Source organism: Atta cephalotes (assembly GCF_000143395.1).
Source record: "Atta cephalotes unplaced genomic scaffold scaffold00012, whole genome shotgun sequence".
Classification (NCBI taxonomy): Eukaryota; Metazoa; Arthropoda; class Insecta; order Hymenoptera; family Formicidae; genus Atta; species Atta cephalotes.
The window spans coordinates 4,745,165-4,760,957 of NW_012130076.1; the positions used below are offsets into that span (position 1 = coordinate 4,745,165).

The 15,793-nt window shown below is 35.0% G+C and overlaps 1 protein-coding gene across 1 annotated transcript in view; it reads left to right on the forward strand.

Moving 5' to 3' along the window:
• LOC105617248 (A disintegrin and metalloproteinase with thrombospondin motifs 8-like) overlaps positions 1-15,793 on the forward strand; it is a 20,310-nt gene that overhangs the window by 2,379 nt on the left and 2,138 nt on the right. Inside the window, exons 2-15 of the mRNA XM_012198813.1 lie at positions 2,334-2,394; positions 3,361-3,572; positions 3,837-3,926; positions 6,937-7,135; positions 7,242-7,371; positions 7,526-7,655; positions 7,846-7,988; positions 10,400-10,455; positions 12,281-12,407; positions 12,542-12,706; positions 12,980-13,106; positions 13,339-13,443; positions 13,920-14,071; positions 14,525-14,922. Of these exons, the coding sequence (XP_012054203.1) occupies positions 2,334-2,394; positions 3,361-3,572; positions 3,837-3,926; positions 6,937-7,135; positions 7,242-7,371; positions 7,526-7,655; positions 7,846-7,988; positions 10,400-10,455; positions 12,281-12,407; positions 12,542-12,706; positions 12,980-13,106; positions 13,339-13,443; positions 13,920-14,071; positions 14,525-14,922 (2,095 nt within the window). The remainder of the gene's footprint in view (positions 1-2,333; positions 2,395-3,360; positions 3,573-3,836; positions 3,927-6,936; positions 7,136-7,241; positions 7,372-7,525; positions 7,656-7,845; positions 7,989-10,399; positions 10,456-12,280; positions 12,408-12,541; positions 12,707-12,979; positions 13,107-13,338; positions 13,444-13,919; positions 14,072-14,524; positions 14,923-15,793) is intronic.

Consider the following 15,793-nt stretch of genomic DNA (forward strand, 5'->3'; position numbering starts at 1 on the left):
ACCGTTGATACCGTAGTAGAGTANCCCGAATTGAATTGAAGGAANCCTAGACTTAGNGTTAGACTTATCAGTAGTAGTATAGTTAGTGTANATGAGAGNGAGAGAGAGAGAGAGACAGAAAGATCAAAAGGGAAAACCGGAATGTTCCTAAGCCGAGAGAGTAATCTACTTTTCACGGGAGGGAAAAAAAGAAAGACGGCGTTTCTATCGATCGGCGGTTATGCTCACAGACGCGTGAAATACATTACGATTAAAACGCGCGCGGCTCATGTCACGGTTGACGGGTATTACAAAATTCATTGTCGGGTCTGAAACTGTTCTGAGAAAATCGATTATTTGCTGTACTGACGTGGAATCGCTCGTGCATATGTAGATCAAGGCAGATTTATAAGAATCGTTATATCGGATCAAGAGTATTAAAGTGTGTTAAACTTTAAAATAAAGTATAATTGTATATGATAGAAAATAGCTCTGCTAATTTAAAACAATAAAACCATTATTAATGTAATGCTCTAAAATAATTATGAGATTATGTTGGAAGATTAAAAAGAAATATAAAGGAAAATTTGGATATTTTATGAGAATTTCGAATTACGATCCACTCAAGAAACAACACATTAAGTCAAAAGAAGGAGTAAAAATGATTGTATTTTGACGTCATGAGAAACTAAACGATAATTTTTTCGTTACAAAATTTAACTGTTTATTGATGTTAAGAATCAAAATAAAATCATTTGATTTTTTGTTGACTTTTGTGTGTTCTTTTTGAACAAGTAGATATCTTGTCGAAGTTTTGTTAGGAGCGAAACGATTGCTCGTAGCATAAATCGAGCTCACGATTGGAGGCTCGGCAATAATGAGCGAAAGTGATCGACCTTAGAACTCCCAGGGGCTTCAATCGATTTCCAGCTGCAGCTCGATTTCTGTGACACGGTGCAGCAAGCAAAAGCACGGCATGCTGCTGTGAAATGGTAGAAGCAGACCTTGAAACGCGATTGGAAAACAGAATACGCGTGCATGTCCGTTAATTATGGACCGCCGCTGTAAAACCGGACGGGCTACGATTCTGAGAACACTTGAAAAATCGCCGTCCTAACCTGAGCAAGCCTATCGCAGCCAATTACAGCGATGTTAAATAATAAAAAAAACGTCACGTTAAATAAAATTTATATACTGATCACAGGCTAATAATGTAATCTATTCAACTGGGCAGTTGTTAATTTGAAATTTATATAAGGTAACTATTATATATTTAAATTTACAGTGTCGAGGGGAAATTTTATTTTAGTTTATTGTACAAGTGTTTACACAAGTGATATTACACTGAAAAAAAAAAATAGTCAATTTTAATAAATATTTAGTTCAATACTGCCAACTAAACTTACCATAAATATTTGTTCATTAAAAAGAATGATTGTTAAATCAAATTAATGTTTCTTATATCAAATAAATATGTCTTTATATTTAATAAATATTTAGTTGGCAGTATTCAACTAAATATTTATTAAAATTGACTATATTTTTTCTCAATGTAGATATCCTCTTTCTCTTATTTAATAAGAATCTCTTGTGCAGTTATTGCAATTGCTAGATACATTATTTAATCGCTCTTGCTGCCTGCATTGTGAAACATAAAATTTCAAGTCGTGGATTAATCTACAAATTCCGAGCCGTGATAGTTCTACTATTCGTGACGTAACTTTTTACAACACAAAACGTGATGTCTTTTTGCCGGCGGCGTTACCATTCTCGATTACCGTATCCACTTTGCTTCACTATTCCCACGATATTGGTGCGACAGGAACAATACAAGAAATTACTTCGGCTGAGTAAGAAAAAATAAATAAAACTGGAGTCACGGAATTGTCAAGATGCGCGCAAGCGAAAAAACATACGAGATGACGTAATAACCAATAATGAAACTAAATTGCAAATCTCGAAAGTTAGATTTGCTTGCACAAAAGATCTCTCATATAAAAATTCTTTCTCTACCACGTTCATTTCTCTGCGCGAATAATAATTACGAATAATCGCGTGTAGGAAATATCATTTACGTCAGACAAATTAGCAAAAGTTTCTTTCGATTTATCACTTCAATTGATGCGCGTCACGTACCTATTCGCTTTATAGCACTATTGTGATACACGTCATTTCGCATTTAGGAAACTAAGCGTAAGTAATAAGCGTCGTGATCGATCTACGGATTGTATCTCGTCATGGATTTATTCATGAGTCGATCGATAAAGCGCACCGAGATTACGAACAGTCGCGATCTCGATTACGTAAGAATATTGCGACACCCGCGCGTTCACTTAAACCCATTTGTGTTTCAGATTCACGAGCACATGACAAGGGAAGAGATGTTATCGGTGTTTTACACGGGACACGAGTCCGGTAAGAATAGCGAAAAAAAGTAACTCACCCGTTATCTTTTCCGGTTTTTTTAATACCTCATTCCCTCCGGCAATAGCATTAAAAAAACATCGGATTGCCAATTAATGTGATTCAAATGCAGAATTGCGATTATACACGCGTCAAGAATAATAAAATGTCTATTTAATGCTCGTTCCACCATAATTTCCATCATAGATAACTTCTAATTTTAAAGATTAGAAAAAGACGAAGAGTAAGTTGAACCGAGATTAAAGTTAATCTACTTTGTTAGAAATGAGCATTAATATATCATTTCTATGCGAGATGTTTCATAATTAAAGGTATGGATGCATTGCATCATTTCTCGTGAAAATCATTAATTCTTGGAGTTTTGTTGTAGTAAAAGTAGAAATTGAAGAAAATCATCAGAAATAAATCTATTAATTAATTTTTGAAATAAAATTCACGTCGAATTTAATGATGAATACATTTTATCCGAAATTTTATTCATGTGGAATTTCTTCCTCATCTTCTCGGCGTGTCCCTGACAAAGAAATCAAGGGTCAGAGACGCAAATATTTTTCATACTTGACAACGGGCCATTAAACTCCAATTCTCCATCGTGAATCACTCTCGATGAATATTTATCTCGATTCCATCACTCGAGAATCATCATTCTGATGATCTTAAAAAGGGTCTCCGTTGCCTGATCTTCAGGTTTCAATAATCGCCATTTTTTTTAACGACAGCTAGGCATGAGAAATTAATCGGTAATCATCATTAATTCTGAAATGCCAATCGTAACATGCAAACACTGAAAATAAAGGGGGGAAGTTACGTAAAACGTATATTTAAAAAATATTGTAGCCTTTAAATTATACATATATATAAACGAAGATTTCTTTTTTTAAAAATGCAGCAAAAGAACAAGAGCTCGATGACTTTCCTTTTGCAAATATAAACACATTTTACACTCTCAAACCATAGTGCCACCGTACGAAGTCGTGCCTGTGTTGCACACGGTGCATAAGAGGAGCTTGGACGCGAAACCGCAGATTCACCTGAAGGCTTTCGGCAAAGATATCAGCCTTTCGTTAAAACCTACGGAAGGATTATTGACGGCCAACAGCTTGCCGATGTGGATTGTTACCAGGAACGCGTCACAACCGGACGGCCTTCATTACGAGAGGGTGAAGGATGTAAGTGACCTCTTTTCTTTAGTAGTATATCTAATCATTAAGACTTTACAATTTTTTAATAATTAAAAATTTTTTCAATACTTATTACTAAGCTAAAATATTCGACAAACAACAGATTATATTTTTTTTCATACTAAACGTCCTTAAAAAGCAAAAAAAAACGTAACAAAAGGTTCTGAAAATTTATTTAATAATTTGATAAGAGAATCATACATTTTTATCGAATCAGTTTCTCTAACGAACCTGAGTTTCTAATTATTGTAGGTCGGCGTGGATATCGGTGACATCTATCAAGACGCAGAGAATATGGCTTCCATTCTACTACACCGAGACACGAATGGGAAAGTGCGCGTTGTAAGCGGCCATTCTTTCTTAATGTTCCTTTCGTCACCACCCTATTATTGCGGGTCGTCTTTCGTCAACCGACGCGATTCGCTTAGGACCTGTGTTATAATTATAGCAATATCGCAATTTGCTGTACCGCACGGCGTAACATTTTTACGGCAATGGACGGAAAGCAACTACAATCGCTGGTACAATCGTATAAAAATTCGCGAGAGATTCATGGACGATAGTTTTACGTGACTAACTTGTACTTTGAATTACAATTTATATTTTACAAAGATATGGACTATATAGATTATAGAGTATCTCTCTCTTTTAGATTTTTGAATTTTATTAAATTGTTTATTCTACTACAAGAATAATTTATAATCAAGCGGGAATGAAATTCAGTGATCGCGTATACGAATCGCGTATATGAATCGTATGAGATTTGTGATGCGTGAGTCAATGGAGATTTATTATAAGTAATTAAAATGTTAGAACGAGTGTCTGGCATGTTGTTCTATCGAATACGTTGTTTCATCGTGAATTATGGCGTCTATATTTTATGGACACCTACCAAGTTTCGTTATCCAAAATAGTCGTAAACTGTTCTAGCAGATGAGTAAGGCTAGCCGTATATTTAGTAAGCAGTCGCATCGCTTGCTTAAATCTGAGATGAAATCTTGTGGAAAAATGTTGAGACGTTTATAATACTTTTTTTATTTTAAACAATGAAGAAAGAAAAAAAGTTTTTGCGAAATAAACGTAATAATATTATTCCCCACTTAATTTTGAAAAGACTATAATGAAGACTATAATGAAATTTTAATTTACAGTCTATTGTAGATATATAATTGAATAAAATGATGTCGTTACATATACCTACGGCATTAAAGTTACCTAAATACTGATGATGAAAAACCACGGTTTTGACATTTTCATCTTATATTCGCAATCGACGTCTTTCTCGTCTTTAGTCAGGACGAAGTCTCGCGTGAAGAGTATTGTGTCTACGGGACAGAAGCCAATAAACTTGTATGCATCGGTCCTACCTTTCGCCGCAGTCTGCAATTTCGAGAGAGAAAGAAGGACGTTGTATTCCTAATAATTTCGCGTTTAAACAAGCGTGACTTGATTTCTCTTACAAAGCTCTTAATTGCATCTCTAAGAAGGAATCAGCTGTATGAGATATTTTCCCCGTATTAGTATTTATCACGTATAATTCTCGAAACGCGAAATCTTCGAGATTTATCCGTCACGTCACTAAATATGATAATTATATTCGCGATTCCGTCGAAGAGAAGTTTGATTGCAAACTTGAAGCATTTTTGGAGAACAGAATACGATGTAAATTCTCATACATTAAAAAACTAGAAAAAAAACTTTTTAAAAAATTTGAAAATAGCACTATGCAAATTTTCGTTAAAAGCAAAACTTAAAAAAAATTAGAAAATAATACGAAGAAAATTCTCTTATACATAAATTAAAAATGAAGCAAGTTGATTGCGCCAATTGATTGTCCCTTCACCTCTCAATTAATCTTAATTGTTGTTACTCCTGATGTTTTTTTCAGCGAAACAGAATTGAATTTCGTAAGCAACCACGCTACGTGCGTTGCACGTCCGCATGCTTTATCCGAAAGGTCGGGACGATCTAAATTGCGCTATTACGCGCGAGATCATTACTCGCATGCAAATACGAGTAATATAACTGGTGCGCAGACGAGAGCACGAATATATTACATTACAATCACGCGTTGTATCTTGCGGGAGTCGTGAAAGTTAATTGTTAGGTACAAAAAAATCTCTCGTTTACTCAGAAGATCCGATGGATCCATAACGGAATTAATTTCTCAGTGACTTTGACGGCGATTTTCGCGCGTAGGAGTTTCAATGAAATTTTAATGAAGACAAAGACATATAATATGTCGTCTTAGCGCGGTCACGTATACATAATGCCGTCTGGTTACATAACACGTCGTAAAAGCGTTGTTCTAAGTGACCCCGTGCTGGCCTGACCTTTCGCTTTCACTCCCCCTTCCTCGAGATCTGACCAGTGCACCTCTCGCAGACTGCAGATCGAACGGCGCGATCGTGTCCGGATCGAGAATACCGAGTAATTCGACTCGCCGTAAAATGTATAACTCGGCGCCCAGCTTGATGGAAACGCTCGATTTAACATGCCCCTCAACTAACGCGCCGTGATTCATATACCGCGATATTTATATGTGCAATATTCAAATATTGCACAATTTGGAGAGAGACTCGAGTGGGCACGAGTCGTCTAATAATTATGGGTATCAGGCTTAGTTTATAGTGTTTATACACACCAAGAGTGTGTTTCAGCGATCAAACTTAAGATTAATCACTTCGAATCGTAAACTTTCGAAGTTTATAGCGAGATTATTAATTTTAATCTCTTTGTTTAAATTTGTTTTTCGTTACACAATGCTCACGTCATGTTTTTTCTTGATTTTTTCTTGATTGTTTTAAGTTTTCTTTATTTATGCAAAGTTTATATATGAAATGTTTTATATTTATCTGTTAAAAACATCGCAGTGATGTTTAGAAAAATTATTATTAGATACAATTATAGTCACAGTTAATTACGAGAAAGTTTATGCTGCAATACATTTGAATGTAAACTACTTGAATATTACATGTATAATATAGTTCAATGTAATCAGCTAGTCTTGAATCATTTCTTGAGATGATATTTTGACATTACAACCTTTAAAAAAGAAGAAAGAAAGAGAATATTAAATAAGAATAAAATTTCGCTTTATCGTTACTAAAATATTACTAATTAAAAAAATACTAATTAAATTCATTACTAATTAAAAATAATAAATTAGAGACATAATATACATATAAATAAGTTTTTTTAATTCGCATCGAATTAAAATAAAATTTTGTAATCCGAAGTTGGACATTCCCATGACACTTGATTCTATATTCATTTGATGAATGACTATGTTTAATAGAATAATTAATTACGTGATTAATTATTCTATTAAAGTATACATCTTTTCGTTTAGGATGGAACCATCGGTTCAGAATTAGTTATTCGGCCACTGCCAGAACGGGTTCTGCAAGAAGTAGTGAGCAAAGCGTCAACTCTTTATGAACCCGAACTACTGCCCAACATAACTAGTAGCGAAGACTTGGAACACACAAGTCATCATATCGTTTTTAGAAAAGTGGATCGACCTATCAGCGACGAGTACAGTGACTTTTGTGAGTGGAATATACGTCAAAACTTTAATTTTCTTATTTGAATCGACAGTTTAAAAATTGATCTAAAAAATCCTAAGACTGCAAATATAAATACAAATGTTTTCAGCGCTTATGGAACCCGATCACTTAGCCAAGAGATATAGGATTAAGCGTTCGATTAATAGCAGATCGAGGCGCGAAGCACCGTACGTCATTTACCCGGAAATCCTTTGTATTGTGGATTACGATGGGTACAGGTGAGAGTCGATTAATATCATCTTTGAGAAGCGCGAGTATATACAGCCGTAACTGTTATTTTTCCTTATGCGAATATTCCGTGTATCCGCATTGACATTTATAATTTCTCTTAACTCGTTTCTCTCAATGATGAAACGGATCTTTTCTTTTCAGATTGCACGGTGGCGATAACGTGCAGATAAAGAGATACTTCGTATCCTTTTGGAACGGAGTTGATCTGAGGTACAAGTTACTGAAGGGGCCAAAAATACGTATCAGTATAGCGGGAATAATTATTTCACGTGTAAGAGATAGTAGTAAAATTAATACTCCAGTTTATGTACATATATTATAATCTATACATCGACAGATCTTTTCTTAAAATATGTAAACTCTATTTATCAAACTTTATAATTATTGAGAAAAAAAAAGGATCTTTGAAGATTGAAGCTGCAGGTGCCTAAATATAAATAAGACAATTGTATTATACTCAGGGACGAGACGCGACACCGTATTTAGAAAGGAATCGCGTGGGAAGAGACGCAATTGACTCGGCAGCCGCTCTGACAGACATGGGCAAATATCTTTTCCGGGAGAGAAGACTTCCTGTATACGACATTGCCGTCGCTGTCACAAAGTAAGAGTACCCGATCCGTAAAACGACCTACGTGCAATGCTGTAACTTAACGGCAAGTCACGAAAGTGCCTGCAGAAACGATAACCTCTCTGATGATCCATACTTTTTTATTTATTTGTCAATCCAACGAGCATTCATTAACTTTACATGATGTAAATGAGAGAAGCGCGAATACATCATAAATGAATGTTGAATTCCACATAAGAGCATTCAATAATTAATTTCAATATACTCTCCGTTTCTCTTTTTGTGTTACGATAATGTTTATTATAAATCTTACGTTTTATTCTTTCTGATGATTTCATACTCTCGATTTTTATTCCGCAAAACAGGTATGATATGTGCCGTCGTAGGAAAGGCGGCCGCTGCACTAAGGGAACTGCCGGTATGGTTTATTACATAGCGATCACGCTTTACTTCTTTTTTTTTTTTTCTTAATTTTCGTAACGTATGGTACAGCATTTTTGCTAGCATGTATAATGTATATAGTTGACGGTATTATTGACGGTTGACATGCAGTAATGGTACATAATCTAACAGATATAGTAGAGTTAGGGGATGTCTTGGGATTCTTGGGGAAGATATTTTTCGAGAAATATGAGGATCAGGACGAACCGCGAGATAATTACGCGAGCAACGAATTGCGATAATGCAAGAAAAACCAACACTCGCTGATACAAAAACAGCTTCAAACAGAAATATCTTCCTCGCGTGATTCCAACGAGCGAAATTAGGAACTTGTAATCTGTGCCTGCGAGACAATGCACTTGTAATTCACCAGAGCTTCTTACGCACACGCTCGAGCAAGGAGGAACGAATAAGGAGTGGGTATGGTACCACTAATCTTAATTTAATTGATAATTAACGCACATTGATAATTCGCGGCCGCGCTGTGGTCCCAAAACGCCATAACATCGGACAATCATGTCAATTGCGTCATGCATAAAGCTATAAAAACATAGGTTCGCAGATAATCAAAACGTATGACTGAATATATAAAATATCCAGTTTGACATTTGCATTGGAAAGTCATAAAGATCAAGTTAAAGTCAGTTTCCTGTAACTTCTTAAAAATATATATAGTGATTCGCAGAGAGAATCATTTGTATGTGTGAGTTACGCAATACTACGTAGATTGAGCAGGCTTTAATGTAAATCTTTTTTTCCTTTCGACGAATTCGTGTTTTTTTTATTACAAGTATTTTGCAACACTCTAGGCAGGGTTACTCCAATCAGGTGTAAAAATATAGAAAGAGAACTGAAATATTAATCCAATCGAAAATTAAGGTTAATTATCGTATTAAATTTTATATTTAGATAAATTTTATTTCTGATATAATATGTATGAATTTTATTGCATATATCGATGTAATATATAGTAATATTTCAGCCCTTTACATTTTTGCAGCATAATCTGAATATATTTTGAACTCATGAATCAGTTCGAATTAATAAAATGAACGGAGCAACATAATCCATGCATATTAAGTCTTCATTTATGCAGATCTACGTGATTTACGATTTGTTAGACAAATTCCTCCTTCAGTTATGAAAGAGTGCGCCATATGAATGTGAAATCTTGTACAATAAATCGGACCCATAACGTCTGTCACGCTTAATCAAAATGCCAACTCGCAATCGCGTACAATTGATTAATGAAATCCAACACGAGATCACCGTTTAATAAGCGGGCATTGATTCATGCACCAAACGCGCTCGGCGCAGTTTCTTTGCTTTTATTTACTTATTAATTTTTTTGTTTAATATTTCACACATTGGCTACACGTGCGCTTCCGCAACACTCGTTTTTTCAAGGCTGCCTCAAGGAAGGAGCGCGTTTCTTTTTTTAAATTTGTTTTTTGTGTTTGCGGAGAATTTCCAGTAAGGATTGAAATTGACACAATTTTGGCTCCATTATTAGGAAAATTATTTTTACGTGTCTTAAGTAATGTCGAAATTCGACCATGCTAAAATTGTGCCGGTTACGAATCCTGGTTTTTTTTTTGCGACGTTCGCTTTGTGGGTGTTGCTTTCGATCACACGCAAATCCACATTTACGGACTATCGCAAGGACATCACGGAACTTTCTCTCAAAACGCAGGATAGTGTGTTTTATACTTGGCGGTTATAATAGTTTCTCGAGAGGATGATTATCATTTGTGTTCCAACCCGAGAGAAATCTAGCGAACCACGACACAAATTGAATTCAAACTCGTTCAAGCGATGATTCCATGCATCTATTTTTACATTTTTTATTTTTTATTGTTCTCTTATGCAGTATTGTAAAAAGATTAATATGTACGGTGTCTGGGTTTCACCGTCTAAATATTGTCTGTCCCGTGACCAGGTCAGAAATATCACTGAGTATGTAAATCTACATGATAAAGAGTATTTTTGTTATTGCATTGCAGATTAGATATGTGCAGGAGGCAATACGCGAATGATGTGTGCAATAGAGGAACCGCAGGTATGTTTTTTTTTCGAAGAGGGAAACCGTTATTTTTTTAGCTTTTTCAACTTTAAGTCTTGCACATTACGCACTGCCTTACAAAGTTTCAATCTCCAGATTTCCAATTTTGGTGTTTAGCGCAAATACAGATAAATAAAGGAAATCTGATAAATTTTGTTTGTAAAATTAAAATAGAAACACTTAAAGTTCTATTTACTGATTTTTATTTTTCGAGACTTAGAAGGCAATCGTAGAAGTTACTCGAAGCAAATTTCTGTTACATACTTTACTTGTGTATGTATCAGCTTTTATTTGTATCAATATCATATTAGATATAGTAAAAAGAAATCCATTATTTTTCCATTCAATTTCATGCAAAAATAATGGATTTCTTTTTACTACACCTAATATATACTTTACTTCTAATGCCTTATATTCTTCTTTTCTTACGTAATGATTTCATGCGCGCACCATACAGATTCGTCAAGCAATTGCCTTTTTCAAACTCTGCTGTTCCCTTGCACAGTTGCTTAAAAACCTACTTCTATATGTGTGTTTATGTCTATGTTGCATATACATAGGTCTCAGTATCTATACAGTGGCGGATCGAGACAATTTTGGCGCATCTCGATTCAACAATTGACAAAAATAAAGTACAAATGCAAAATATAATGAATATAATTCATCCAAGAAACACACTAAATCAAGAGAAAGTCAAAATTATATACTTTAACGTCAAAATAATGATTTTTAGTTACAAAATTTGAGTGTTTGACTTTAAGCAGCTTAAAAAGTAAAGTCATTTTGACGTCATTTTGATTTTTTGTTAATTTTTATGCGTTCCTTGAGTAGCGACAATTCTATATTGAGTTGTAAGGGATCCGCCACTGTATCTACACAATTATTACAGTTTCCGTATTTTATGTATATACTGTTGTTTCACGGTCTTTTATACATCAAATAATCAAATTACAATTTCGATCGGTAATTACGTGTATCTCGCTCGTATATTTCGTTATTTTTTCAACCAAAAATTACAAAAGAAACAGTCGCTCAAAATTCAATTTCTCCTCCCGTCTTTATTCTCTTTTTTCTTTTTATATCACCTGCGCTCTTTGTTCTGTATCTCTCCTGAGTAATAATTTATGACTCTTGTATACCTTTGGCTGCATTACATTGTCATGGATCGTGGTCTTTGGTAAGTCTTTGAAATCACTAAGGAGAACAACTTTAAAAAGAGATGTGTCTACTTTTTCGTAATCGTTCGATATTGAATCGGGGAAGGGAAGACAACGACGTCCGATCTATTGATCGGCCAATTCGTAGACATTTCGAACGTAAACTATACAATATCTTCGGCTAACTCTCTCGTTAACCATTGGGCGACGAATTAACAGATGCATGCCGCATATATATATCGACATAACTACTTGTTTTTAACATTTATCTACAAACAAATTAATAATAATAAATAATTAATAATAATCCTCATAGGGTGCGAAAGCGCGAGATACTAGCAATGTCTATGGTGTATTAACAACACATGTTTCTTCACCGTAAACGTAAATATCAAAACTACGTTGAAATTACGACTGAGAGCAATCGAACTTTATGAACCTGCAATGTCCTTAAAAGTCAAGATCTCGAAATTTAAAAAATAGAATAATTAGAGTTAACAAGTGTTTACAGTGAAGACATACTTCTGTCGCTAATTTAACGAGGAGACAGCTTGCGTTAATACCGAATATGATTCTAATAGTAATAAAGTAGTACTACCGTTCGATATATGCACGTAGCCAGGGAACGCAAACACAAGGCATGCTAAAGAGTCTCCTCTGCACAGGATTCGCATACGTCGGTGGGGCGTGCGTCGTGAATAAGCGTCTTGAGAAGGTGAATTCGGTCGCTATCATCGAAGATACCGGTGGATTCAGCGGTATCATCGTCGCTGCGCACGAGGTCGGCCACCTGTAAGCATAAATTATCATACAAACCTGTTTTTTCTCGCTTTTATCTATTGCTATACGTATCCGCCTTCTTTTACCTGAAATGAGAACCGATTGATACCATTGAAAATAAAACGTACATTTTACGTGAATCGTAGATTGGGTGCCGTTCACGACGGTTCACCACCGCCTAGCTACCTGGGTGGACCAGGAGCAGAAAAATGTCGATGGGAAGACGGATATATCATGAGCGATCTTAGGCACACCGAGAAGGGCTTCAAATGGTCCCACTGCAGTGTGTCCTCCTTCCATCATTTTCTAAAGTAGGTAACTGTATGCAACGTAGAGCTTTAAGAACGCTAACTTTGATCTATTATTATTGGAAAATGTACGAAAGAATTTGTTATTTTTACAATCTTTTTTTAATTTTTCAAATTGATTTTGATTTGATATGCAATGTGTCTACAGCTTCTATCTTTTAGAAAACAATTTACTGTGTATAAATAAATAATCAGATTATTATAATAAAATACGCTCTTCTTAAAATTAAAAGTAAATGGAAATTACTAAATCTATGCTATCTTTTTTATTTATAGTGGTGATACAGCGACCTGCTTATACAATGCGCCTCATGAAGACGAGGCGCTGCCAAGAGTTCTTCCGGGTAAACTCCTATCCTTAGATGCGCAATGTCGGAAAGATCGTGGAACAAGCGCTTGTTTCGTACGTATCAGTCTTTGTAATACGAAAAAAGTGGGCGTAATTAAGTTCGATAATTTTTTAAGTCTTTTTCTTTAATAAAGCTTTATGTAGAATATTAAACTGTGATGGAGTTGAATCTAAAATTATTCTTATACAAAATGTTACATGTATCACATGATTCTTACTGACTCATATCTATTTATTTTATTTATTTATCTTTATATTTTTAATTATTTAAATTTTGTATATTTAGAAAGACGATCGAGTTTGCGCTCAGCTATTCTGTTTCGACGCCGGATCCGGATACTGCGTTGCGTATCGCCCAGCAGCGGAAGGATCGCCATGCGGAGATGGTCAGGTAAAACGAGAGCTTACATGCTTTACAACAGTGCTAGAATTTACTTGCAACTTTCGGTCAATTTTTGGCCGATCGACTATGCAAGTTGCTGTGAGATAAGAGACGAGAACCAAGTTGAAAATTAGCCGAAAGGTGCAAATAAATTTCAACACCGCTTTACAATAACAATTGCCTTATTTCCGTTTGTAAAAGAAATATCTCTCTCGGCATACGATATTTCAATGTATGCATAATGCAGTTTGCATGACATTGTGAGCTATGGACTATGATATAGCTTCCGCGACGCGTCTGTCGCAATTGTAACGCGCAATTACATCAGAAGTGATCTCATAAATCCTAGCTAGTGCCGACAACGCGATAATATAATATCATGTAATTTTACATAATAGCGCCGAGATAACAATATTTAGCATATATCTTCTCGAGATGTCTTTGCACAGTTGTTTAATCGCTTGATCGTTGACGTTGATTTCCAGTACTGCCTGAACGGGAAGTGCGTCGCGGAGCACGAGAACATAATACCGGATTATACGCAGAACATTCCGACGTATGTACGCCGGGATAGCATATTCAATTCTGCAATACACACCCGGCCGATATTCGCTCATTACAACAATACAGATTACAGGTAATGATCCGAGAACTCGAGCAACTCTTTGTTTCGTAACGCGTGCAATAAAACTTCGCACGTAACTAATTTTAATTCTTGAATCCCATGAAAAACGATAAAGAAAATTTATGCGTTTTGATCAATTAATCCTCGCTAAAAGAAGTACAAAACTTCTACCTAATAATATGAAGATATAACTAATCTTCTATTGAAACATTTTAACATTTCGCAGTTAAGAATTGAAGTTATATACATCAGCGACATTTATTGAACATCGACAAGTTCTAGGTAACCTACTCATGAATTTTAGCATATCGTTACTTCAATTTAAGAATGAAGTGTGAATCAACACATTTACTGACTGTTAATTAACTTTAATTAACAGACGCTGTCATTTAGCAGAATATAATAGTGCAGAAGTATACAAATGCAACACCATATATAGTAACGCCATGATAATATGCCACACAGGTATCCATGGGAAGCAACACAGAGCATACCATTATCGAGCATAACCCCATCGACACCGACGACGATAAGGACGTCGACTTATCCCTACAAACACGTCACAAATCTGTTCGCAACGACAGTGTCAAAATATACGCGGACAATTATCAATAACTTATACACCGATCAATACAAGACTAGATACAATAATAATAATAGTAACAATAGTAATAGCGGTATTGGTGGCGGCTTCAGCACTACCACCAGAAGAAGCAATTTTTTCAACTCATATTACACCGTCAGTACCACTCCAAAGATCACTTACGGTCCAAAAGTTAGTCCATTCAAGTATAAGAACACGGTGATATCGTTTTCCACGACGACCAAAGGATATCAGAACGGCCTTCGAAATGACGGCCGCGGTAAGAGAATTCTGAACTAAATCCTGTACCACTACTGTACCTTTTTCTATTCTATCTTCCGACTTTCACGTCAAGTCATTACTTAATTTTGCATGATCGTCTCTTGCCGTTAATGTGATTAGATTCTTGAAATCCGATCGATCTTTTTCTCTGTGTCTTTTTTATTTTTGTCATCTTCTCTGATAGAAAATTCTGCCTGGAGGAATTTTTTGAGAGACATTGGTCCTGATATATCTCTCTCCATTATCGTTTCATCAGTCTTCTGATAATACTTGTCAATACAATGTTTTATCATTTTGTATAATATATGTGTACCTTTTCTATATTTCTTCTAATGTCACTAATGAAATATGAAAGTATCATAAACTGAATTTTCATCACATGCAATCGATCTCACAAATCGATAAAGGTATTTTATACCGATTATCAAAAATTCTTTTTTGTTAACTGGCTTTTCAACTTCATAGAATGTAATAATATCGATTAAATTAATTAATCGAGAATTAATTAATTCAGAGTTTCAACAGTTTGTCTTTTTCACATACAATATTTTATATATCTTTCTGTAAATATCTTCTCGATCAATCTTTAAATCTTCAGATCAATCTTTAAATACGTTACAAATGAAAATTCTAACGTTGTTCAATAGAAGATACTCTTTATCTTCGATAAAGATGTATATGAACATCGCAAACACATCTCACCGTTCTTTATATCTTTTTGCAACAAATTCACTAGCGGGACAGTGATACCTGAATATGTGTGTAATACTTTTGTGTACATAATAAAATCTGTGGACATAAAACCGATGATAAGTATATTATAGTTCCATGAATAACTAATTAATTTTTTTTATTTATAACGGTCGAAG